The sequence below is a fragment of the Sus scrofa genome, chromosome 3, assembly GCF_054392235.1.
Source record: "Sus scrofa isolate SSC_HxYL_T2T_F1_AM1 chromosome 3, Sscrofa_HxYL_maternal_Yorkshire_Landrace_v2.0, whole genome shotgun sequence".
NCBI classification, from domain to species: Eukaryota; Metazoa; Chordata; class Mammalia; order Artiodactyla; family Suidae; genus Sus; species Sus scrofa.
In genome coordinates this window covers 67,076,006-67,102,509 of record NC_139385.1, presented here as the reverse complement: position 1 = coordinate 67,102,509, position 26,504 = coordinate 67,076,006, and the positions used below count along the sequence as shown (strand labels likewise).

General features: G+C 42.0%; 2 protein-coding genes and 1 long non-coding RNA gene across 38 annotated transcripts in view; 2 read left to right on the top strand and 1 right to left on the bottom strand.

Annotated features, from left to right (window-relative positions):
• The window catches only part of TSGA10 (testis specific 10), a 140,568-nt gene extending 121,652 nt beyond the window's left edge, over positions 1–18,916 (bottom strand). For 12 of the 31 annotated variants that reach the window (XM_085018608.1, XM_085018607.1, XM_021087198.2 and 9 more), the window contains exon 1: positions 1,086–1,414. Coding sequence is in view for 7 of the 31 variants with exons in the window: in XM_021087198.2 (XP_020942857.1) it covers positions 1,086–1,142 (57 nt within the window). In the remaining 24 variants the exon portion in view is untranslated. Of the gene's footprint in view, positions 1–1,056; positions 1,415–1,795; positions 2,023–18,738 lie in introns of those variants that run through there. The other 19 variants (XM_021087205.2, XM_085018603.1, XM_021087203.2 and 16 more) reach the window with 3 other exon arrangements.
• On the top strand, positions 1,506–23,305 carry LIPT1 (lipoyltransferase 1). 5 transcript variants are annotated; one of them, XM_085018651.1, is made up of 3 exons: positions 1,506–1,947; positions 2,459–2,568; positions 22,126–23,305. In XM_085018651.1, the coding sequence occupies exon 3, from the start codon at positions 22,127–22,129 to the stop codon at positions 23,246–23,248; it is 1,122 nt and encodes a 373-aa protein (XP_084874777.1). In that variant the 5' UTR covers positions 1,506–1,947; positions 2,459–2,568; position 22,126; the 3' UTR covers positions 23,249–23,305. The 5 variants fall into 5 exon arrangements, with proteins under 5 accessions (XP_084874777.1, XP_084874778.1, XP_003362135.5 ...); XM_085018652.1 differs by lacking the exon at positions 2,459–2,568; XM_003362087.5 differs by lacking the exons at positions 1,506–1,947; positions 2,459–2,568 and adding an exon at positions 18,954–19,060.
• Positions 1,820–12,480, top strand: LOC106508550 (uncharacterized protein C2orf15). 2 transcript variants are annotated; one of them, XR_014841417.1, is made up of 2 exons: positions 1,820–1,947; positions 11,987–12,480. It is a non-coding gene; the product is annotated as an uncharacterized protein C2orf15 (long non-coding RNA). The 2 variants fall into 2 exon arrangements; XR_014841416.1 differs by lacking the exon at positions 1,820–1,947 and adding an exon at positions 2,453–2,568.
• Positions 23,306–26,504: the final 3,199 nt, after the last annotated feature.

Genomic DNA, 26,504 nt, shown 5'->3' with positions numbered 1-26,504 from the left:
AACACAGAGAGCTCAGAGACTATCTACGTTTCATTATATGCTGGGCTATAAGCAATGTGATTTTTTTTTTCATAAGGTAAACAAGATTTATTTTGGGAGCTGCCATTAAATAATGCTGAAGTGTATACCTTCAAAATAAATTTTTCATTCACATACTTTTCTACTTATTACCCACTAATTAAGACCAGATGGCTTAGTTCATTGATCAAAATTAAAATACAAATAAAAATCAGTTTTATCCTGACGATCTGAATAGTGAGACATTTCCCTTTTATAGCTATAACCTATTTTCTTCTAGTTTCAACCCGATTTTTATTCTATTTATTTCCTTAAAGGTTGTATTTGAAATTCTGAAAATCAATAAATTTAAAACAACTAATATCCTGAGGTATAACCGCCTGGAGTGGAAGAAGGTAAACACTGAGACGCTGTTATCTGTGCAAACGTTTTCTGAAGCCGCTATCCTTGATTTTATTTAGAGAAAAAAAAAAAAGTGTATTTCTATGTCTACTCGGGTCCATGTTCATCGCCATACAGTTATTCGATTTAATTGATTTTTTTTTTTCAAAGGAAAGTCGGCTTACCCTGCTTTTCTTGTGTCTAATGTGTACGGTATTTTAAGAGATTTTCATGCAAATGCCTAAGCAATCTCGGCCCTTCACCTCCCAAAGTCTATCAAGTGGCTTAGAAGTGAGAGGCTGAGAGTCAAGGAAGAGCCAGGTTGAATTCCCAAATCTCTGACTTCCAAATTCCTCAGCTCCACTCCAGAGCGTCTCTAAACAGAACAGTCCCCCCAACAACCAAGCGGAGAGCTGCTGCAGAAAGCGAAGCGGTCACCATAGGAACTTAGCGCGCAACCCTAAGCTCCCAAGAAACGACAACAGGGCCAAAGTTTGCTCCTGGAGGGCTTCTCTGGACCACAACTCTGCTCGCTACTGCCCCCCAGTCCAGTAGCTAATACCCACCTCAGGGGTCGCCCACAGTCCCCAACCCCCGCCACACCTGCCTTCTTGCAGCTGCCCTCTCAGAGGCCTTCTGGAGAAGGAGATGCTTCACCCCAACCCGACGCATCCCCACGCTTCTACCTGGGGCTGCGGGTCCCTTCCCGGGCTTCTCGGCCCGCCGTCCTCTCCGGAGCTCATCCTGGCGACTACCAGGACTCAACCTCCGCTGAGGAGCCAGGTCCCTCTCGGTCTCCATTCTCCGCCCCTTCCCCCGCCTTCCCACCCTAAATCGACCTGGCCCCGCCCCGGCGGGCGGAGGGAGGCGGGACCCGGCGGGAAGGAGGCTGGGGCCGTTAGCGCCGGCCGGCGCCGCCGTCGTCAGCCCCGCCCTCACGCTCTGTACCTGAGGGGGCTCGTCCTCCACCTCCCCGGCGCCTTCGCTCCGCTTCCGTCCCGCGCGCCCCAAGTCCCTGTGCGCACGCGTACCTGGCTCGACACGCCCTCTCGCGGGGACTATAAGTAGTGCGTACGCACCCACGCACGTAGCGACGCGTACGTCCTCCCTCTCGCCTTACAGGGCGCCGAGAAAAGGCCTCTTCCTGGTCCATCCGCGCCGCGCACGCCCACGCAGCGTCTAGACGACCCTCCTGAGCGTCCCGTCTCCTAGTAACCAGCCGCTATCCACTTTCCCAAGACTTTTTCTTTCTCTGTGCCGGCTGTGCGGCACCTGGGTGGAACGCGCATGTGCATGGTTATCTTGCCTCTGGCAGCCTTCTCTCAGCTCAGACACCTGCTCCTTCGCTGTCGCTTTTTTTGTACTATTTTTCCCGGGGATCGGATATCATTCTTACCCATGTTCAGTGAACTCTTTGCTCCCCAGAGTTGCTCTTGGGAGCAGGGAGGGTGGTGAGCTCTTCAGCCGCAGTCAGGAGCCGATTTTCGAGGAGCCCCCCAGGTCCGGTCCTGAAGCTGCAGCCTCTGGGGAGAGAGCTGGCGTGATCCGGTGAGCTCTGGCAGTCTGCAGTCTGGGGACCTTGCGGACTCTCTTCTGCCTTGCATAATCCAGTCTGGGTTCAGTCTGGGGAGTGACAGAACTAGCCATGAAAACGCAGATTCCTGACCGGTATACCTTATCCACAAAAAAGAGAAAGGGTATACTATCTCCCTTGATATTTAATGTTGTATCGTTTGTTTTCCTTATTAATACCATTTAAACTTGTCTTTCAGTTAGCAGGCTTCAGCCTTGGAACACTCATTTAACTTAACCAGGTGTAGTATTACTTTTGGCCAACCATGGTAGTACTGACCATATTACCTAAAAGTGAAGAAATGAGCTTTTTAGTGAAAAAGAATGAGAATTGCGTTTTTCTGGCAAATTTTTGGAGCCCAGCTTGAAATACTGCCTTCTAAACATTTTTTAATGTTTAACGTGTTTCATTTTTCTTAAATATCCCAATTACTTCTTAACTCTAATGGTGGCTTTATCTCCCTGTCATTTCCTGCAAATGAAATAGATAAACTAGGTTTTCAAAGCTGTTCTCTGATGATCTTGCTATAGTATTCACCTGTGTATTTCAAACATAATCTCACATTTGAAGAGACTAGTAATTCCTGTTTTTGCCAGGTGAGTACTCATTTTTGTTCCCACAATATGTTATTGACAGACATAAACAAATTTTGTTAGAACAAATTTCACTGGAGTGCATTTAATTATGTGCCACATCTTTCCAATTTGCTCTAATTTTTTATCATGATTTGTGCCAGTATATTTTCTCATTATTTCGTAGCCTTATTTTCAGATATCATATACTTTGTAAGTGGAGATACTAGAAAATTAAATTGAGGAGTTCCCGTCGTGGCGCAGTGGTTAACGAATCCGACTAGGAACCATGAGGTTGCGGGTTCGGTCCCTGCCCTTGCTCAGTGGGTTAACGATCCGGCGTTGCCGTGAGCTGTGGTGTAGGTTGCAGACGCGGCTCGGATCCCGCGTTGCTGTGGCTCTGGCGTAGGCCAGTGACTACAGCTCCGATTGGACCCCTAGCCTGGGAACCTCCATATGCCGCGGGAGCAGCCCAAAGAAATAGCAAAAAGACCAAAAAAGAAAAAAGAAAATTAAATTGAGTATCCGCGTTATTTGAGATAAAGAAATCAGAGGTCCCAAGAGGTACATTAATTATAGCTAACCGATAAAATACGTTATAAAGAAGCATGAGCTCTCAAAGACCATCAAAGTAATCTTAGGGAAAACGGTATAATCTCATTTCCTCCTAAAATACTGAGATTGTTTGAATAGGACGTTCTCACTTTCAAGCATTATTGAAAACAAATAGAGGGAAATATCAAAACCTCAAAACTCAGATGGAGCTGAAGGCTTGAGAGGAGAGGGGGATTATTTATATGGAAAGTAGGAACGTACTTCCTTTAGGGGAAAAATTATATGCAACCTAGATATTACTAATGATACTTTGGAAAGAATGTAGGAAAAAGATGATTTTAAAGACTAACCAGGGCATGAAGATTTTCTTTGCTTTTCCTATCAAGGACTACTGACTTCTTCCTCCAGCCCAAGAAAGTGAAAATTGTCTTCCCTCTGTGGAAACCTGTAGAGTAGCAAGTGCCTCATTCTGACCCACCTAACCCTTTGTAGTACCTTTGCTCTCTCCCTTGTGACAGATAATCCTGTGCAATTCTAAGATCAGGTTTCTCCGTCATTTCATAAGCCTCAACATGGAAACCTCTATTTTGCCTTTTTTCTTCCTTGGTACCACTCTCATTCCCTGAAAATAATGGGACTCAAGTTACCCACATGTTAAGCTGCTTGTTCCACAGCTAATCCATGCTCTGCTCTTTTTTTTTTTTTTTTTTTTTTTAATTGGAGAGTTTGTATTGCTGTATCTTCAAGTGTACTCTCCCTTCATGGTGCCAATCCCACCGACAGTATTTTTCAGGTCCAACTTGTATTTGTCATTTCTGGAAGTTTGATTTTAAAAAAAAAAGTCACTTCTCACCTCATCATGTTCATGCTTTGCTCTGCCTTTTTGGAAGTATGGAATGGATTTTAAATGGCTGTTAATTATGTATAAATTCTCTCATCTGTCTCATTCCTGGGATTGTTTCTGTTAACTTGATTTTTCCCCTCCTGGTTATGAGTCACATTCTGCTGCTTAAGTTCTTATTGGCTGCCAAACATTGCAGATTTGACATTGCTGGGTGATGGAGGTTTTGGTTTGTGCTTTTCCTTAAATATATTTAGGCTTTGTTTTGAGATGCAAGAAGTTTACTTGGAAACAGTTTGATCCTTTATCGCTGCCCTGAGTAGTAACCACTAGCTGCATGTGGCTATTTTAATTTATGTTACTTTATGAAAGAGTTTCCACCATGGCTCAGTGGTTAACGAACTAAGGAACTCGACCAGTATCCATGAGGATGGGGGTTCCGTCCCTGGCCTCATTCAGTGGATTAAGGATCTGGCATTGCTGTGAGCTTTCGACCCTTAGCCTTGGAACCTCCGTATGCCACGGGTGCACCCCTAAAAAGACAGAAGACAAATAAGTAAATAAATAAAAATAAAATAAAATGAAATAAAAATTAAAATTCAGTTCCTCATTTGTATGTTATACATTTCAAATTCCAATTTCCCCGTTTTGTTCCCTCTCTCTTGCATTGGTGATTCTGTAGTAGAATTTTCACCTGCCAACACCCATCCCTCTGTCAACTTCAAATGTGGTATGTTTTGTGTTTTGTTGATGTTTTCTTTTTAATTTTTTTTCAACCTTGTTTTTGGAACAAGTTTTAAATATACAGAAATTTAGCAAAAATAATATACTGAACAATTTTTTAATCCTTTCTCATGTAGAGTCAAGTGTTGTTAATATTTTGCATATTTTACTCTCCCATCACTAGATAATTTTTAATTTTTTATTAGAGTATAGTTGATTCACAGTGCACACCAATTTCTGTTGTACAGCAAAGTGACCCAGGCATATGTAAATATATATATTTCCTTTCTTATATTATCTTCCTTCATAGTCTACCTCAAGAGACTGGATATAGTTCCCTGAGCCATACAATAGGACCTCATTGCTCATCCATTCTAAGTGTAGCATTTTGTATCTACTAACTCCCACTTCATCCCACTCCCTCTCCCCTCCCTCCTGGCAACAAGTCTGTTCTCTGTGTTTCTGTTTTGTAGTTAATAAAAAAACGGTTCATTTGTGCTATATTTTAGATTCCACATATAAGTGATATCATGTGATATTTGTCTTTCTAACTTCACTTAGTATGATAATTTCTAGTTGCATCCATATTGCTACGACTGGCATTATTTCATTCTTTTTATGGCTGAGTAGTATCCCATTGTATATATGTACCACATATTCTTAATCCATTTGTCTATCAATGGATGTTTAGGTGCTTCCATGTCTTGCCTATTGTGAATAGTGCTGCTATGGACATATGGGTGCATGTATCTTTTTGAATTGTAATTTTGTCCCAATATATGCCCAAGAATGGGATTGTTGGATCATATGATAGTTCTATATTTAGTTTCCTGAGGAACCTCCATCCTGTTTTCCATTGTAAATTTTAGCAATTTACATTCCCACCAACAGTGTAGGAAGGTTCCCTTTTCTCCACATCCTTTCCAGTGTTTGCTATTTGCAGACCTATTAATGATGGCCATTCTGACTAGTGTGAGGTGGTACCTCAATGTTTTGATTCACATTTCTCTAATAATTAGTGATGTCGAGCATTTTTTCATGTGCCCATTGGCCATCCGTATGTCTTCTTTGGAGAAATGTCTATTTAGATCTTTTGCTCATTTCTCTTTCTCTCTCTCTCTCTCTCTTTTTTTTTTTTTTTTTTTTTTTTTTTTAGGGCCGTACCTGTAGCATATGGAGGTTCCCAGACTAGGGGTTGAATCAGAGCTGTAGCCACTGGCTACATCCACATCCACAGCAATTCGGGATCTTCAACCCACTGAACAAGATCAGGGATGGAACCCACGTCCTCGTGGATACCAGTCAGGTTCATTAACCACTAAACCACGACAGGAACTCCTTTTTGCTCATTTTTCAATTGGGTTGTTTGTTTTATTTGTTGTTGAGTTATAAGAGTTGTTTGTATATTTGGAGATTAAGCCCTTGTCAGTTGAATTTTTGTTTTTCTCATTCCGTAGTTGCTTTTTTTTTTTTTTTCTTATTTCATAGCAAATAATTCATTTACTAAGACATTTCATGGAATTTACTTAACTCTTCAGAACAGTGTTTATTTGGGATCCTCCTTGGGCATTTCACTAGGTTCTTTTCTCAATGGCCTCCCAGAAGCCAGCTGTTTGGTTGGTTGGTTTGTTGGTTTTTTGGCCACCTCTGTGGCATGTGGAAGTTCCTGGGCCAGTGATCAAACCTGCACCACAGCAGCAACCAAGCCACTGCAGTGGCAATTCTGGATCCTTAATCTGCTACATCACAAGGGAATTCCCCACGGTTTGTCTTATTTTGTTTGTTTGTTTGTTTATGATTTCCTTTGCTGTACAAATATCACTAGATAATTTGAAAGCAATTTGTAGATATGATTTTTTTTCTTTCTTTTCCTTTTTTTTTTTTTTTTTGTCTTTTTAGGGCTGCATCTGAAGCATATGGAGGTTCCCAGGCTAGGGGTTGAATCAGAGTTGTAGCTGCTGGCCTACATCACAGCCATAGCAATGTGGTACCCGAGCCACATCTGGGACCTACACCACAGCGCAAGGCAACACCAGATCCTTAACCCACTGAGTGAGGCCAGGGATGGAACCTGAGTCCTCATGGATCCTAGCTGGGTTTGTTACCACTGAGCCACGAAAGGAACTCAGCCTGTATCTCCTAAGAACCAGGACATTCACTTATATAGCCACAGCACAGTTATCACATTCAGGGGATTTAATAATGATGCAACATCATTATCTGATAAACCATCTATAATCAAATTGTCCACAAAATGGCCTTTGTGATACATTTCCTGCCCCACCCCTCCCCCATTCAGGACCATTCATTGCATTTGGAAATCTCTTTAGTATCCTTTCATCTGGCGCTATTCCTCAACTTCTGTTTGTCTTTCATCTGTTGACATTTTTGACTGCAGGCTATTTATTTTATATAGAGTCTCAGTTTGGGTTTATCTGATAGGGTTCCTCATGATTAACTTACGCGTTTGTGAGAGAAGGGTTTCCTTTTTAAATAATCAAAGAGGGAAAACCAAAGAATAGAATAAACTCAATGCTATTCATTTGAAGGTAGGATTGGATATTTATTTGATGAGAAGAAAAATTCATCGAGTTCCAAATCAAAGAAACAGTTATTTGCTAGCATAACAACATTTGAGTAACGACTGTGTTGGGGTTACTACAGTAGGTCCTGAACTGCTGTGTTATAGGTTCAACACTGACATTCGATCTCAAATATGGATAATCAAGGTCTCAAGGTGATATCTTTAGAAATATTCTGTCAACAAATGATTAGGGGAGTTCCCACTGTGGCAACAGGATATGGCTGGCGGTATCTCTCCAGCACCAGGACACAAGTTTAATCTCCTGCCTGGCACAGTGGGTTAAAGGATCAGGCATTGCTGCAGCTGCAGCTAGGTCACAGCTCTGGCTCAGATCTGATCCCTGGCCTGGAAAGGAACTCCATGTGCCAAAGGGCAGCCAAAAAAAAAAAAAAAAAAAAAGATTAGGGCTTGATGGGAATGGAATTGTTAACTCATAAAACATAAGTATGGTACCTAAGCATTAAAGCAATACCTTCTAAAAAGTAGTTCAGTGCTTTCATCCACAGTTGTGGAGCAGGTTCCAGATCTCACACTGCTCACTGCCATCTTCCGTGAATCACTGTGCCCTAACAAGCTCTGGCCTTTCCTAAATCTTCGCTGCCTTCCTTGTGCCAGGAAGCTGGTCCCTTCTGCCATCCTGGACAACTCTGCTTACCAAACTCCCTCCATCTTTTTCAGAGCCCAGCCCTGGCATAGGCCTCCTCCTTTCACAACTTTTCCAAACCCTCCCTCCATGTTGCATGCTCATCTCTCTTAGCAGATCAGACATTCATAATAAAAGGTACTGCTTCTTTATGGGACATCTTTTTTTTTTCATTTTTTTTTTGTATTATGGCAAAATACACATAACAAAATTTAGCATCTTAGCCATTTTTAGGGATGTAGTACAATGTAATAAATACATTGATAGAGCAGTTCTCCTGGGTTCCCTTACTCTGCTGCTGTCTACCTAGGTACCCCTTCCCAATAAGGTCTTCTGCTTTGCCTAAAGAAATAAATCAATAATGCTATGCTGTCATCACTACCATCCATCTCCAGAACTCTCTTCATCTTCCAAAACTGAAACTCTATACTCATGAAACAATAACTCCCCACGATAACCACCATCCTATGATCTGTCTGTGTGATTTTGACTTCTCGGTACCTCACACCACTAGATTCATACAGTATTAGTCTTTTTATGACAGTTATTTCACTTAGCATAGTCCTCAAGGTTCATCACGTTGTAGCACATTGCAGAGTTCTCTCCATTTTAATGCTGAATATTTGATCATATGTATATATCACATTTTGCATCCCCATGATCCATCAATGGGTACTTGAGTTGCTTCAATGTTTTAGCCATTGTGAATAATGCTATGAACATGGGTGTACAGATATTTTTTCAAGACCCAGAAATTGGTTTGCTGGATCATATGTAATTTTATTTCTCATTTTTTAAGGAGCTGGCAAACTCTTTTCCACAGCAGCGGTACCATTGTACATTCCCACCAAGAGGGCACAAGGGTTCAGTTTTCCGCACGACCTTGACAACACTTGTTATTTTCTGTTTTTTGTTTAAAATAGTAGCCATCTTAATGGGTGTGAGGTAGTATCTAAGTACCTAAATGGCAGTTGTGATTTGCATTTCCCTAATTATCAGTGATGGTAAGCAACTTTTCATGTGATTGTTGGCCATTCACGTTTGCTAAAGAAATGTATATTCAAGTCCTTTGTCCAGTTTTGAAGTGGGTTATTTTGTTGTTGAGTTGTAGGAGTTCTCTGTATATTCTGGATACTAGTCCCTTATCACATATATGGTTTGCAAATGTTGTCTCCTTCTGTGGCTTGCCTTTATACTCTCTTAAGTGTCTTTTAATGCACAAAGTTTGTAAATTCTTATAAAGCCCACCTTGTCTATTTTTTCTTTTGTAGCCTTTGCCTATGGTGGCATACTCAAGAAATCACTGCGAATCCATCATGAACTTTCTGCCTTATGTTTTCTTCTAAGAGTTAGGAGTTTTAGGTCTTTAGTCCATTTTGAGTTAGTTTTTGTCCATGGATTAGGTAAGGGTCCAACTTCAATCTTTTGCATGCAGATATCCCATTTCCCAGCAAATTTTGTGAAAGACTGCCCTTTGCCCCCACTGAATGGTCTACACAGTCATAGGTCTACTCAGATTTTCTGTTTCTCATTGACTTAGTCTTGGTGGGTTTTGTGTTTCTAGGAATTTGACCATTTCGGCTAGGATGTCCAATTTGTTGGTGTACAATTGTTCATAGCTTTCTCTTATAATACTTTTTATTTCTGTAGAATCAGTAGTAATGTCCCCTTTCATTTCTTAGTAATTTGAGTCTTTTTTTCTTAGTCCATCTAGATAAAGGTTTGGCAGTTTTGGTTATCTTTTCAAAAAACTACTTTTGGTTTAATTATTCTCTATTGTCTTTCTATTCTCTTACCGCCTTTATCTCTGCTCTAATTATTATTTCCTTCCTTCCACTAATATTAGGTTTAGTTGGTTCTTCTTTTTCTAGCTTCCTTAAGTTGTAAAGTTAGGTTGTAAATTTGAGATCTTTATAGCTATAAATTTCCCCCTGAGCATTGATTGATTTTGCTTCATCCCAGTTTTGATATGTTGCATTTTGTTTACTTTCATCTCTAAGTATTTTAAAATTTTCTATTGTGATTTCTTTGATCTATTGGTTGTTTAAGAGTGTGTGGTTGAAGTTCCTGTGTGGCTCAGTGGAAACGAATCCAGCTAGTATCCATGAGGATGCAGGTTTGATCCCTGGCCTTGCTCAGTGGGTTAAGGGTCCGGCTTTGCCATGAGCTGTGGTGTAGGTCGCAGACGTGACTTAGATCCCGTGTTGCTGTGGCTATGGCAAGGCCAGCAGCTACAGCTCTGATTCAGCCCCTCGCCTGGAAACTTCCATATGCCTCAGGTGCAGCCCCCTAAAAAGCAAAAAAAAAAAGTGTTGTTTAATTTCCACAAATATGTGAATTTTCCTGTTTTACTTCTGTTACTGATTTCTGCTTCATCCCAATGTGGTCACAGAAGATACTTTGATATCTACATCTTTTAAAATCTACTGAGACTGGAGCTTCCATCTTGGCTCAGCAGAAACAAATCTGATTAGTATCCCTGAGAATGTAGGTTCAATCCCTGGCTTTGCTCAGTGGGTTAAGGATCTGGCATTGCTGTGAGCTGTGGTGTAGGTAGCAGACATGGCTCAGATCTTGCGTTGCTGTGGCTGTGGCATAGACTGGCAGCTACAGCTCTGATTGGACCTCTAGCCTAGGAACCTACATATCCTGTGGGTGCAGCCCTAAAAAGACCAAAAAAAAAAAAAAAATCTGCTGAGACTTAATTTGAGACCTAACATATGCTCCATCCTGGAAAATGACCCCTTGAGAAGAATATGTATCCTGCTGTTGGGTGGAGTGTTCTGTATGTGTCTGTTAGATCTAGTTGGTTTATTGTGTTGTTTAAGTCCTCTGTTTTCTTATTTGTGTCCTGTCTGGTTGTTCCATTTATTATTGAGATTTGAGTTTTGAGGTCTACAACTGTTATTGTAGAACTATTTATCCCTCCATTTTCTGTCAGCTTTTCATCCATATATATAAATATATATATATATACACACACACACATACACATATATATATACTTTTTTTTGGCTCCCATCTCTGGCATATGGAAACTTATGGGCCAGAGATCAAATCTGAGTCACAGCTGTGACCCAAGGCACTATAGAGACAATGCCAAGTCTTTAACCCACTGAGCCATAGTGGGAATTCCCTCCTACATATATTTTGATAGTGAATTATTAGGTGGGTAAGTATTTACAGTGCTTGAGCATCTTTAGTTTTTTGTTTTTGTTTTTGGTTTTTTTTTGTCTTTTTGCTATTTCTTTGGGCCGCTCCCGCGGCATATGGAGGTTCCCAGGCTAGGGGTCCAATCGGAGCTGTAGCCACTGGCCTACACCAGAGCCACAGCAACGCGGGATCCGAGCCGCGTCTGCAACCTACACCACAGCTCACGGCAACGCCAGATCCCCAACCCACTGAGCAAGGGCAGGGACCGAACCTGCAACCTCATGGTTCCTAGTCGGATTCGTTAACCACTGCGCCACGATGGGAACTCCAGTTTTTTTTTTTTTTTTCCAAACAGCTAGCAGAGCATTTGGCCTTCAGTAATTATTTCTTTAATTCATTAATAATAAGTTAAAAGTTTGTGATAACAAGAATGATAGCCCTGGGGTTCCCATTGTGGCGCAGTGGAAACCAATCTGATGAGTGTCCATGAGGATGTGAGTTCATTCCCTGGCCTTGCTCAGTGGGTCAGGGGTCTGGCGTTGCTGTGAGCTGTGATGTAGGTCGCAGATTCAGCTCAGATCTGTCATGGCTGTGGCTGTGGCCTAGGCCGGCAGCTGTAGCTCTGACTCAACCCTTAGCCTGGGAACTTCCATATGCCGTGGGTGCAGCCATAAAAAGCAACAACAATAATAATAATAATGATAATGATAGCCAGGATTAAGTAGAACAGTTCTATTATTTTCTACAAGGTGATGAAATAACATCTGGTAAATTCCTGAAAAAGACTTTCAGAGAATAAATAAAATGTAAACGCTGAGGTCTGGAAGGTGATTTTACTTTATATTTGTGGCACTGTCACCATGAAATTTCATTAAAACAAATACTGCCATGAAGTTAGTTGAAATTCCCACTGTATTCACTTGTTACCATTTTCTTCCCTAAGCAATCAAGTTGAAGAAACATTTCCACTACTTTAAGAGGTACCTGCAAACTGTATATATTAAGCTGTCCCAATGGGATTTTCTCTTAGTAAATCAGCTACTCAGGTATCTGCTATGCGTATGGATTCACAAGTGGATGCTCAATTAATGCAAGGGACTGAGAAAAGCAAATTGGAACCAGTGACTCAACTATTTCAAAACACCAAGAAAATAAGATTAGAAGACACAAACCAAGAAAACTTTACAAGAAGTAAAGATACGGGTGCAGGATCACTCTCAGAGAAAGCCTTGGGTTCAGTGGTGTATGTTAAAGAACGTGATGGAACAGAAGTGACAGATGTGGAATGAAGTTATTTGTGCATATTACCAAGGACACCAAAAGTTGCTTGCAACTAAGAGGGTATGCTGAATGAGAGCTTAACCTTCTTAGGAAAATCTAACAAAATGAAGGAAGACAATTGCTTATTTTTCACTATTTATGAATCAACATACATTGCATTTTTTGACAATACATATTCAAAAAAGTTGCTTTAGGGAGAAGAAGTTTCCCAAAATTCAAAGCTGGTTTCTCTGGTATTACTTTCTATCCTTGTCAAAAATCAGAATTTTTGTTTAACAGTATTTAAATAACACCAAAACAATTTAATTATAATGTATTTCTTTAGCAAGTGATCAAAAAACAATTTGACATCAGTACTTCACATTGTTTCTGGTGTATGTTGGATTTCCAATTTGGGATTTTGTTTTAGAATACTTTATCTTCCTGCACTTTTGCATTTCTGTTCTTTAAAAGATCACAATGGGTAGGAGTTCCCGTCATGGTGCAGCAGAAATGAATCTGATGAGGAATCATGAGGTTGTGGGTTCGATTCCTGGCCTCGCTCAGTGGGTTAAGGATCTGGCATTGCTGTGGTATAGGTTGCAGACACAGGCATGGATCCCGGTGGAGGCCAGCAGCTATAACTCCAATTTGACCCCTAGCCTAGGAACCTCCACATGCCTCGGGTGCAGCCCTAAAAAGCAAAAAAAAAAACAAACAAACAAAAAAAAACACTGCCGGTAAACTCTATAAAGGGCCAATAAATTTTGTACTTTGAGATGCATTTCACATTTCAAATCATCCTTTTAAAACTTTTTTTTAAGCCACACTGAATTCACTTCAGAGTTACGAAATAGTTATTTCCAAGTGTAGTAATTTATCTTTTAGATGTTACCATTTTATACCACCAATATGTAATCTAAGAAAACAGCCAAGTTTTTTTTAAAAAATTTATATAATATAATCATATATATATAATCATATTATATACAAACATTTATATATAATATACGTGATTATATAACATATAATCTGTATAAAAATCTTTTTATATAATATAGATTATATGATTATATATAATCAGTTTGTCATTCTTATTGAAATATCTAGTAGTTTCAAACAGCAGTATTGTCTCAAATGATGTTAGATGAAATTAAAACCATTAGTGCATCTGGACCTACAGGGACCTGTAACTATTTCTATGATGTATGCTTTGAATATTTTCTTCTACTTTAATATTTAATGAGATCTCTAATGCCCAACTGAGTAATCTCTTTAATATTCATAAAGGAAAAAAGGCATCTTAAAGAGGAAAAGGCATCTTTTTATAAAGGAAGAAATATTTTTGTAAATAAGAAAAAAAGCTAAATAGATGTATTTGTAGAGTTTTAAAAAACCCATTGAATTGGGATGTAAGCCAATAAGATGGTGCTTTTTATCATTTACAGAACATAATTCTTTGAGAGAAGAAAAAATACACACTCATTTGTTCACTTAACTATCTACCAAGGAAGCTGGAACATCAGACAATTATTATATAAGATACAAACTGCCATGAAGAAAAGTTAAATGTTCAGAGAGCTAGGAGACCTAACACATAAACTGTTGTTTTTTGTTTGTTTGTTTGTTTTGTGTGGCTAGAGGTCGAATCTGAGCCACAGCTCCCAGCTACTGCCACAGCCACAGCAATGCAAGATTCAAGCAGCATTTACAACCTACTGTAGACAAGCCAGTCACAGCAATGCTGGATCCTTAACCCACTGAGTGAGGCCAGGGATCAAACCCACATCCTCATGGATCTTAGTCGGGTCCATTATTGCTGAGCCATGGCAGGAACTCCCATAAACTTTATTTTTAATTGTGAGAATAGGAAGGTTTCTCTGAAGACATGACATTTACAGCTTTTGTAGGGACATGGTTGTCCCAGTGAGATGGTGATGGTGGAGGTGCTGAGAAGCGGACAGGGCCCAGGTAAAGTCTGGCAGGACAAAATGATGATTTAGAAGTGGGATGTGAGGAAAAGGGTTTCTAGCAAAAAGGGCTAGATGCTTGAAGGTTCTCTGTGGAAAAGAGTGAGCTTGGAAACAGGGATTTTGGACATACCAGTTTCTGGGGTAGAGAGCTGTATGTATGGAACTAAAAATACAATCGTTGGAAGTTGTATACAGAAATTGTATTCAAAAGCATGACAGTGAATGAGGTTGTTTATGGTAAATGTATAGTGCGAGATAAAGTCTCAAGTAACTCCAGCATTTAGGAGCTGGTCAGCACAAAGGGAGCTGGCCAAGGAGACTGGGGGGTTGGCAGTGAGGCTGGTGGAAAACCAAGACAAGGCAATGTCAAGACTGCCCACAAGAGTCTTTAAGGTGGAAGCAGTCAATTGGAAGGGTAGATGGGGGCTGAAAGCTCCACTGGATTAGCAACATGAATGGCCCCCATGACCTTAGCAGAACCCCTTTTTTCTTTTTCTTTTTTTTGTCTTTTTGCCTTTTCTAGGGCCACTCCCATGGCATATGGAGGTTCCTAGGCTAGGGGTCTAATCAGAGCTGTAGCCACCAGCCTACGCCACAGCCACATCAACGCCAGATCCAAGCCGTGTCTGAGACCTACACCACAGCTCACGGCAATGCCAGATCCTTAACCCACTAAGCAATGCCAGGGATTGAACCCACAACCTCATGGTCCTTAGTCGGATTCGAACTAGGGAACTCCACCACTTTTTTCTTTAACAGGGGCTTGGCTCAGATACTTAGCCTGGTTTTCCACCTTCATGAATGTCCAGCAGAACATGTGATAGTTGTGGTGGATACTGAATTTGGGATGATCCTTCATGGTGTGTGATAGCCTGCACTTGCAGGATGTCAGATGTAGTGCACAACCCCATCACAGAGATGATAACTAATGCCAACATGAATTACCCTCATTGAAAACTATTGATGCGAAGACAAAAGAAAATTGGAATCCTCAAATCCAAGCCAAGCCACCATTTTGGCAGCATACTTGGAAATGGAAATCCACAAAGACCTCCTGGAAGAGGAGGAATGAAACAAGTTTAATCAGGGAAGCAGCCTCACTTGGCTGTTTGTTTTACAGAAGCATTCTACAAGCAGAACCCTAAAGTGAACATTTTTTTTCAGAGTTCAGTTCTTTCTGGAAAGAAAGTAAATGTTCCGTATAAAAAATAAGGCAGTTCAGGATAAGTAAGAATGTTAGGAGACTTTAAAGTGAACGTATCTATGAAACAAGGCCTATATTTCATGCATTGGTCTTCCATCTAATGGTAGTGTCATTGATGCCAATAATAATAGCTCTCATTTATTAACCTGGTGTGTCACTGGCTGAGTTGAGATTCTCTAAAAGCTGCTGGAGACAAGGACTCAGCTGCACATGATTTTTGAGAGTGGCGCTCTCTAGGAAAATCCTGTAAAGGAGTAAGAGAAGGAGAAAGAGTCAGCTAAGGATGAGGGCTCAGAAAACTTCTTGGCCTGATCCACAGGGTGCTCTGGAGGGAGCACACTGCCAAGTTGTCCCATTATCCCCCTGTGAAGCAAGGGATGGGACTCTTACACCCCTAGACCAGTAAGACATCTGTTGCCACCTCCAAGCCAAAGTGGGGGTGCAGTGCTCAGGTGTCTCTGTGCCCACGGCTCCTTCAATACAATCGATGCAAGGATGAAGGGTAAAGTGGGCATAAGTGGGGCTCTAACAGTCTTTACTACAGAGCCAGACACCTAACATATACTAGTTTCCTTTTATCTTGAAACAGCCTCAAATTTACAGAAGAGTTGCAAGCATGGTACAAAGGCCTGCCCCTCTCCTCTCAATCATTTTAGAGGAAGTAGCTGACCTAATTCTCCACTGACCCTGAATACTTTTCTAATGATTGAAATAACTTTATTTTTTAATTAAAAATTTTTAATTGCAATGTAATTAACATGACAATATATTAATTGTAGGTGTATAACAGGATTTTCTATATATTGCAAAATGATCACCACTGTGAGTTAACATCTCTCACCACACATAATTACAGTTCTTTTTTCTTGTGATGAGAACTTTTAAGATATAGTCTCTTGGCAACTTTTAAATATACAGTATAGCATTTTTATAGTCACCACGCTGTACACAAAATCCCAAGGACTTATTTGTTACTGGAAGTTTGTACCTTTTGACCATTTTCACCCATTTTGCCCACCCCACAAAAAGCACTGTTTTTTGGGAGTTCCCGTCGTGGCTCAGTGGAAGTAAGCCTTACTTCCATGAGGAAGTAAGCCTCATGGACTAGTATCCATGAGGACGCAGGTTCGATCCCTGCGCTCGCTCAGTGGATTAAGGATCCGGCTTTGCCATGAGCTGTGGTGTAGGTCGCAGACAAGGCTCTGAACTGGTGCTGCTGTGGCTGTGGCATAGGCCAGTGGCTACAACTCCAATTTGACCCCTAGCCTGGGAACCTCCATGTGCCAAGAGTGCGGCCCTAAAAAGACCAAAACAAAAAACAAAAACCCACTGTTTTGTTGGGGGTTTTTTTTGTTTCTTTTTAGGGCAGCACTTTCAGCATATTGAAGTTCCCAGGCTAGGGGTCAAATCAGAGCTGCAGCTACTGGATTATGCCACAGCCACAGCAATGCCAGATCCTTAACCCACTGAGCAAGGCCAGGGATAGAACCCTCATCCTCATTGATACTAGTTGGGATCTTAACCTGCTGAGCCACAATGGAAACCATGAACACTTTTGATGGAATAATGAAGATGGAATCCATGTTGGAGTCAGCTGGAAAACAAATGGGAAGTGAGGAAGTGGATACTGGATATGTAGCAGCTCCTCAAAGCAGCTCAGCTGGGAAGGGGTGCAGACAGAATGAGCCGTAGAAGATGAGATGGAGAGTTAGTGTTCTCGAGTCACTGAAGAAGGATCCAGTGGAGAAGCTGAAGGAGTAGGAGAGGGGTAAGAATAACCACAGGATAGAATTCTCAGAGCAGGGAGGAAGGAAAGGGATTTTTTTTTTAAGTGAAAATTACTTTATTCAGTAAATACAACAGATTCTAGGGAGGAGGAGAGAAAAGTGTCATTCAATATTTGAGCAACTTTCTGGGTGCAAAAGAGTTTGGTTGATACCACAGTAAGTAAAATTTAGTTCCTGCTTCCAGAAAATCATAGTCTAGCAAAGGAGAAAGATTAATGCACAATTAAAAATGTGTAAGTAATACTGATACTATCATATTAATAAAGGTGAAGGCTGCAGCTTTGATTGTCTTAAGGGGCAATCATTTTCACTGCTTTCTAGTCAGGGAATGGGCTTCTTGAAAACCACCTGGGTAGGAAATTAGGGGGAAAAAGTGTACCACCTCAGATGTCAGAGAAATGGAATTTAGAAAGAATGTAATACAGCGGAGGGCAATGGTCTGGTGTGGCTATTTTTAATGCTAAGTGGGAAAATTCCTTCTGGGATTAACTGCACAGAGTCCATTCCCAGAGGCTTAATCAAAAAAAAAAAAATAGTACTAAGAGGGACTTCAATCAAAAGGGTAATAATAAATGAGGTGCCACTGTGTCTTTATAGTAGCTTTAGGTGGAGCCCTGGTCATGGTATCGGGGTCACCACATTGTAAACAGTGGATGCTTCTTACTCCAAGATGGAAGTCTTGCTGGTTTCTATTCTAAACTGAAGGGGAGACTGATTCCTGTGGAAGACTGAAAAAGATGACCACAAATTCTTTGGGCTCCTCTCAACGAGAGGTGGGGTCCATTACTCTACCCGTTGCATTTGCTGTTGCTTTGGCCAACAGAATGTAGCTCAAGTGCTCCTTCCGAGGCCAGGCCTCAACTTAGGTCACCGCCAGCAGGCAGCCAGCCAGCCAGCCAGCCAGCCAGCACCAACTGCCATGGGTATGAAGAGGCCGGTCCTATATCTCCCCGCTCAGCCAACCCGTGCTGAATGAAGCCACGTGAGCAAGCCTTGTCCACATCAATGTTGTAAATAATAAACCGTTGTCTTAAGCCACTGGTGTTTGAGGCAGTTTGATACGCAGCTGTAGTTACCTGGAACTTTGCCTACTGAGGGAATTTCCCACCTGGCTCAGCCACAAGGCTTTTCTTGCCAAATGCACTGAGAAGACACCCCAAGGGGTAACGTTCATTGCCCTCAATGTCTCTGCTTTCCAACCCACTTCTTCCTACCTGTTACCATCTCTATATTGGGCATAGCAGTGTTTATTCCTTTAAATGCCATTTGCCTTTTAAAACTGATTTTAGTTCTTTTTCTTCCAAGTGGAGTCGCCTGCCCTTTGGGCTATTGGACGTGCAAAGCTCCACGCAATTCCTGATGTTCAGTAAAGAGCATCTGACCTGACTGCTCTGGGTACCTGGCGGGCCCCCTGCCGCCAGACTCGTTCGCCTACGCGCCCCCCTCCAGCTTGTCTCAGCCCCGCTCCTACCTGCGCGCCCGGCTGACGGTTAGCTCTGTGTTTTCACGCGGGGAGCTTCCATCTGCCCCTGGGCTATAGGACTTTCGAGATTGCTATTACTAGAACGGGGACAGCGATCCTGGAGCAGGTCTGGCTCTGTGCTACCACCCATTCCGCCGCCAGCCGAGAGTGCGTCCCCGCCCCTTCCCGGGGCTTCCGGTGCCCCGCCCCTCTAGGGCCGGGGCGGTGCGGGCCCAGCGGCCGCGTGCGCACCCGCCCTGGACTTGAGAGCGCAGGCGTCCTTCTCCACCCCCCGGCTCGCGCGCGGCGTGGGAAAGACCGGAAGCAGCAGGTGCGTGGAGGCGGAAGCTGGGCGCTGGAAGGCGGTGTGGGTCTCGATCTGCGGGCCCAGTCCCTGGGGAGGAGTGGCGGACCGGGACCTGAGAGCCGCGGGTCGAGCTTGTGGCTGGCGCTGTAGGCCATGCTGCTTCCGCGCAGCGCTTGGGAGAACCCAGATCCACGGTTAGGAACAGTTCATCACCAACACAAGAGGGTCAAAAATTAAGGCATGTTGGGTGCCGGCCCTGTGTGCACCCGCCGAGAGACAAAAAGGCAAAATCAAACGGGCAGACGGCTGCCCTGACACTCTAGATGAGTTATGTGCTAAGAGGTGGCAAGCTCTTGGGAAAGATTTTTGAAGGAGTTGTGCCTGCCCAGGAGGCTAAGATGGGATCGTAGTAATTTTTGCTGTTTGGTGGTGGAGAAGCATGTTTAGCAAATGTAAGGTGGGGGTAGCGAAATGTATCCCTAGGGCATGGAAATATGATTGTCTTCTGAGGAAAAGACATAAAACTAAGAATTAAAAGGTGAGGAGTTCCAGTTGTGGCTCTGCAGGTTAAGGATCTGGCTCTTTGTGAGGATGAGTGTTGGATCCCTGGCCTCGCTCAGTGGGTTAAGGATCCTGCCCTGCTGCAACTGTGGCCCACGTTGCAGCCGCGGCTCATTTTTGATCCTTGGCCCTGGAACTTTCATATGCCGCAAAAAATTTATTAGGCCTTCAAGACTTGACACTACCCTGACACCTAAAAAAGAACTGTTCACCATTCAACTGGAGGTCTGATCTGTTTCTGAAGCTTAGAATAAGAGAGGTGTGCCTGTCCCAGTTGAATCCACGCCTCCTTCAGGAGCTACAGGTGTCTCTGCTTTAACAGTGGGATCTCTCAAAGCCCAGGAGCTGAGAAGCAATTTCCTTATGACTCATTGTACCAGACAGTGAAATCGTATAGGTCAATACTTTTGTCCAGATTCTGTTCACTAAGCAAATTTATAAGTTGGTTTATCAGTAATCCTCCAAAAGGCAGTTGAACAGGCTGAGCTGCATATGGGTTGGTAGCCTGTAGTTGTCTTTGTAAATTCATAAATTGGCATTCAGGTTTTTTCAGACATCTCTTTGTTCCCACTTTTTCTCACTCCTTGTGTGATTCTTTCTTATCCTGCCCTTGAGATATTACATCTTAGGGGCCTGTTTGCTTGTGCTCAGGTGCCTAGAATTTTGTGGCATATAGTAGGTGTTCCGCCCAGCTCTCAGTCTTTTTTGATGAAGCCTGACAACCATATTTAAAATTGCAGCCTGGCTCCTCTCACGTGCAAACTTCCAATCTTGCCTTGCCCAGCCTACCTTCCTTTTTCCTAGAGTCCTTATCACCTTCCTTTATTTAGTTCACCAATAAATCCCAGGTCCCTAGAACAATGCCTATCATGTAATAGCTCCAGGATCTGCTGAATTAATTTTTTTGCTGTGTTTCATTCACAATGATCTGCAATGCCTGGATGGATCCAGATATCTTGAGCACTGTGAATACATTAATTGGGTCAATTCTGGAACCCTCAGTTACCATCTGTTCAGCTCTGTGCACTGCTGCTGGATAGCCATCCCTTAAGTTCAATGCAGTCAAAATGAACCAATTATCTTCAATCTTTCCTGACCTCAGGGGATCCATCCTAATTTAATATTGATCTAAACAAAACAGTTATGCTTTGGGTAAGTTGTATATCTCAAAGTCAAATAAAAATTATTAAAAGTGTTATAAGGACATAATTAAAACTTTCCAGACAGATGTTCATGAATACACTGCTGATACCTAGAAAAACTAGAAGCAACCTAAACTTACAAACTAAGAGATTGGTGGAATAAACAGTGGTGTATCTCATAGTGGAATATTATACAACATTTGAATGTGATATAAAAATAGATTTAATAGGAGTTCCCATTGTGACTCAGTGGATTAAGCATCTGACATAAGGAGTTCCTATGGTGGCACAGCAGAAATGAATCCAGCTGGTATCCATGAGCATATGGGTTCAATCCCTGGCCTAGCTTATTGGGTCAGAGATCCATTGTTGCTGTGGCTGTAGTGTAGGCTGGCAACTGTAGCTCTGATTCGACCCCTAGGCCTCTAGCCTGGGAAATTCCATATGCCTCGGGTGTGGCCCTAAATAGCCAAAAAAAAAAAAAAAAAAAAAAAAACCCAAAAACCTGACATAGTGTCTGTGAGGATGCAGATTCGATCCCAGGTTAATTCAGTGGGTTGAGCATCTTGGCATTGCTGCAAGCTGCAGTGTAGGTCACAGGTACAGCTCAGATCCAGTGTTGCCATGGTTGTGGCATAGGCCTCGGCTGCAGCTTCTGGAGGAATTCTCCCTCTGTAGTAATTGGTATCATCAGAACCCTTGGCAGGAGTGTAACCTGAATCTGCTGAGAGAAGAAGGTATAAAACTGGCTCGCAGGAGAAGTGGAGGAGGGACCATCTACCATGATATGGGTAACATCATCTTGACCTTCTTTACAACCAAACCCCTAGCCTGGGAACTTCCATATGCTGCAGGTGTGGCCATAAAAAGAAAAAAAAGATTTAACATCGAATGAAGTAACAGAATGGTTCCACTTTTGATGAGGAAGTGTTTGTATTTACACATGCACAGAAAAAATGGGTACAGGTGTTCATTGTGATTGCCTCCTGGAGGTCATATAATGGATTCTTTTATTTTGCTATTTTCGCTTTTCTTTATTTTCTCATTTTCCTCAATGAATACATATTAACTGTGAATTCAAACTAATTTGTTTGGCTTTGAGACATATTACATAATGTATTTGCAGCTTTACTGTCTGCAAAATCTGTGCCTTTATTCCATTTCCACTAAAGCCATTTGAGATTTATATCATTTATTTCTTTGACTACTCTGTTGTTGAATTTTTGCTAAAGACTAATGATAAAGCTAAAAGACAAGAAAAGCAACCAGACTGGATACTGAGAGAATCAGATAAGTTTGGACTAAATAACCAAGAACTGGTAGCTAGAAAACAATTTAATTTTCTTCTTCTCAATCATTAATTTGTTTCTCTTGCATTTTTAAAAGCATGCTGATCCCATTTTCAAGGAAGAATGGCTTCCAGTTACTTTGTAACCTCAAGTTCCCAGCAGTTGGCTTTAAAAACATAGTTCAAAGTGGGCTCATTTTGCAATCGATTTCCAATGATGTTTATCAAAATCTGGCTGTAGAGGACTGGATCCATAACCACATGAATCTAGAAGGCAGGTCAGTTCTTTTCTTCTGGAGGAATTCTCCCTCTGTAGTAATTGGTCGGCATCAGAACCCTTGGCAGGAGTGTAACCTGAATCTGCTGAGAGAAGAAGGTATAAAACTGGCTCGCAGGAGAAGTGGAGGAGGGACTGTCTACCATGATATGGGTAACATCAACTTGACCTTCTTTACAACCAAAAAAAAGTATGATAGGATGAAAAATCTAAAGTTAATTGTGAGAGGTCTGAACACTGTCCAGCCCCAACTGGATGTGCAGGCCACCAGAAGATTTGACCTTTTACTGGATGGCCAGTTTAAAATCTCAGGGACCGCTTCCAAGATTGGTCGGACTGCTGCTTATCACCATTGCACTTTATTATGCAGCACCAACAGGACCTTCCTGTCATCTTTGCTCAAGAGTCCTTACCGAGGGATCAGGAGCACTGCCACTGCCAGCATACCTTCCTCGGTGAAAAACCTTGTGGAAAAAGATCCCACTCTGACCTGTGAAGTAGTGATCGATGCCATTGCTGCAGAGTATGCTGCTTTTCATCACATTGAGAATCACATTCACCTCATAAACCCAACAGATGAGACCCTGTTTCCTGGAATTAACAGCAAAGCCAAAGAGCTACAGACCTGGGAGTGGATATATGGCAAAACGCCAAAGTTTAGCATAAACACGTCCTTGAATGTGCTGCATGAACAGTCACCCTTGGAAATTAAAGTATTCATAGACATAAAGAATGGAAGAATTGAAGTCTGTAACATCAAAGCCCCTGATCATTGGTTGCCGCTGGAAATATGTGACAGATTAAACTCAGGTTTCATTGGTAGTAAGTTTTGCCCAACGGAAACGACTGTGCTGACAAGTACACTGCGTAGGACGTGTCCAGAAGATGATGGACTACACAGTAAATGGAATATTCTCTGTGAAAAAATTAAGGAAATAATGTGATTCCAAGTATACTAATATAGACAGTTTCAATGAGAAAATTAAAATGTTTAAAGGACAGTGTACGTCTCTTAAAATATAAGATGCCTCATCTCTTTCAGTAACTTTTCCCATCATTATCCGTATTTTCTGCTGTACTCTGGGATACTCTGTTGCTTCACTGGTTTTATTTAAAAAAATTTTTATTATAGTTGATTTATTTATAACATTGCAATGTTACATCAATTTCTGCTGTACAGCAAAATGATCCAATGTTACATATATATATATATATATATATATATACATATTCTTTTTCTTTTTTTTTTTTTTTTTTTTTGTCTTTTGTCTTTTTGTCTTTTGTTGTTGCTATTTCTTGGGCCACTCCCGCGGCATATGGAGGTTCCCAGGCTAGGGGTTGAATCAGAGCTGTAGCCACCGGCCTACGCCAGAGCCACAGCAACGCGGGATCTGAGCCGCGTCTGCAACCTACACCACAGCTCGCGGCAACGCCGGATCGTTAACCCACTGAGCAAGGTCAGGGACCGAACCCGCAACCTCATGGTTCCTAGTCGGATTCGTTAACCACTGCGCCACGACGGGAACTCCTACATATTCTTTTTCTCATATTCATGTTCCATCACAAGTGATTGGATATAGTTCCCTGTGCTATACGGCAGGACCTCATTGCTTATCCACTCTAAACATAATAATTTGCATCTACTAACCCCCAACTCCCTGTCCATCCTACTCCCTTCCCCTCCCCCTTGGCAATCACAAGTCTGTTCTCCATGTCCATGAGTTGGTTTCTGTTCTTCAATGATTTTAATACCTGGCTGTGTTTGTATTTAGGCTCCTTCCTCTGTTACCATCTTCAGGCTGTGTACCACACTGGACACTCTGACCTCAGACTTAGTTCTCTCACCTTGAGGGGTTATAACCGGGCTTCTTCCCACCTCTGTTACCTTAAACTCTGAAATTCTCAGTTATCATTACATTTTTCATTCTTCCATCCTCTTCCACCAAGTCAAGTCTCTTGCACTTTTCTAAGCCATCACTCTTCCCCAGTCTCTTGCTTCATCTCATTTCTTACCAATATTATCATTTGCTTCTCTCGACTTTTCATAGCCACCCTCTGAAAAAAATTTCCAGCAGTTGATTTTCTACTTCCTATACCCAGATAGGGAGGCAGTGCTACAAGGAAAGTCACATAACCACGCAGATTCATCCCGTTTCATATTTAGTTTTCAAGTTGTGTTTCTTTGTTCTGCTGGTGTCACATTCAACTCACCCCTGTTTACTCCACTCATTGTTCAGAGGCTTTCCCTAAATTGCTCACTCTTCCTAAGCTCAGGATTCCACTGCTCTTAATCTGGTCAGACCTTGTTTTATAGCTTTAGAGTGGAGGCCTTCGGAAATGAGCTCCTTCACCTGCTCCATGTTCTCTACTTCAACTTTTCCCATTTCATTCAATCTCAGAAAAAAAGACCTCCTTTTCCTTCAAACTGAGTGCTCTAATGGTCGGCTGGGTTTTTCCTCTCCAGCCTTTTGTGCCTTGTACTAGCTCTGCTCCAACCCTCTGGACTCTCATCCTTCTGGTTACTCAAATAAGAAATTTTGTTGTTGTTGTTAACTTTTATTTTGGGTTTTTTGCTTGTTTGTTTGTTTTTTTGGCTACCCCACAGCGTATGGAGTTCCCAGGCCAGGGATCAGATCTGAGCCACAGTCACAATCTGTGGCAACACTGGATCCTTAACCCACTGTACCAGGCCAGGGATGGAACTTGTGTCCCAATGCTCCCAAGACACTGCCAATCCCATTGCTCCATAGCAGGAACTCCCAGAAGTCATTCTTGATTCCTCACTCTCCTTTGTCCCCATATGCAGACAAACAGCAAGTTCTGCAGAATCTACTTACAAGACATACGTTTAATCTATGTGTTCCAGGTAAAGCTTGTCATATTTCCATTTTGGAACATGAAGACTTGCACTTTTTTTAAAAAATACTTCTCATTTTGTCATCATTTACTTATTTGTCTACTTTCCCTAGTAGGCTAGAGTTTTTAAAAACTCAAGTCTTAGGAGTTCCTGCTGTGGCACAACGGGATCGACGGCATCTTGGGAGCTCTGGGACACACACCTACACATTTTGACACACCAGTGCAGTCATTTCAAATCCCAAAGGTAAATGTGTGCTCGTGTTCTTTAAATTTTGTGCGTGTGTGTGTGGTCTTGCCCACATTTCTTCTTACTCTGACCAGAATGGACAGTCTCCATTCTGGTCAGTCTAGAAACAGTCTAGAAACTCGTGTGGCACACCAGCAGCTAGGGATCACTGAATGGAACTCAAATTCTAATCTTAGAGTGTACACTGGGGCTCGAGGCCCAGGACCTGGGTTTGAGTCCTCAGCCCTATTATTTGAGAAATTTCAAAGGTTTTAGGCTGTGTCAAGAACTGGGAAAAGGCCGTATATACATTTTTATTGTCCCATAGTCGGTCTATCGGTATACAATACAAAAAAAATCGTAATATCTGTTAGTATCACCACTGATATCAGAAAAATCTTTTTAACAATTGGGATTCTGTCAAACTTACAGTGGCAGAAACAGGTTTACAGTAGTTTCCATTGTGTACAGCGGAAACAAATCCGACTAGTAACCGTGAGGTTTTGAGTTCCATCCCTGGCCCTGCTCAGTAGATTAAGGATCCAGCATTGCCATGAGCTGTGGTGTAGGCTTCAGACACAGCTTGGATCCCACGTTGTTGTGGCTATGGTATAGGCTGGCAGCTATAGCTCCTATTGGACCCCTGGCCTGGGAACCTTCATATGCTGTGAGTACGGCCCTAAAAAGCAAAAAGAAACAGGTTTCCAACCAAAAGATTGAATTTTCACTTGAAAGATTTTTATCATTGGCAATAAATACTGTGAGTTGTTTTCCTTGAAGTGACAGGCTCCTTTCATTCATTTTGGAGAAAATGTCTCTCAAATCATCGAGTCTGTATCATCACACAGTTTTTCTGTTACTTTTTCCTTCAAATAGAAATGGCATTCCAAGAATAAAAGCAGCTCGGTGTTCTGCATCGCAAACTACAGCCCCTGAGCTTCGGCTCCAGGTGACCGCCACACTTAGGAGTGCTTCTCTGCACTTTCCTTCCCATTCCAAACAGTCGGGCTGCTTCAGTCTTCAGTGATGCTTTTTGTTGTATGTTTGTTTTAATTGCATGTGCACTCTGGTGATGCATACAATGACTACCAACTCAACTTTGTGCACTGCCTGGA

Excerpts from the sequence above, each read along its gene's own strand:
- LIPT1 (XM_085018650.1), top strand. The coding sequence starts at position 19,190 with ATGCTGCTTCCGCGCAGCGCTTGGGAGAACCCAGATCCACG. Across the intron at positions 19,231-22,125 it reads TGGGAGAACCCAGATCCACG|CATGCTGATCCCATTTTCAA; the intron begins GTTAGGAACAGT and ends CATTTTTAAAAG.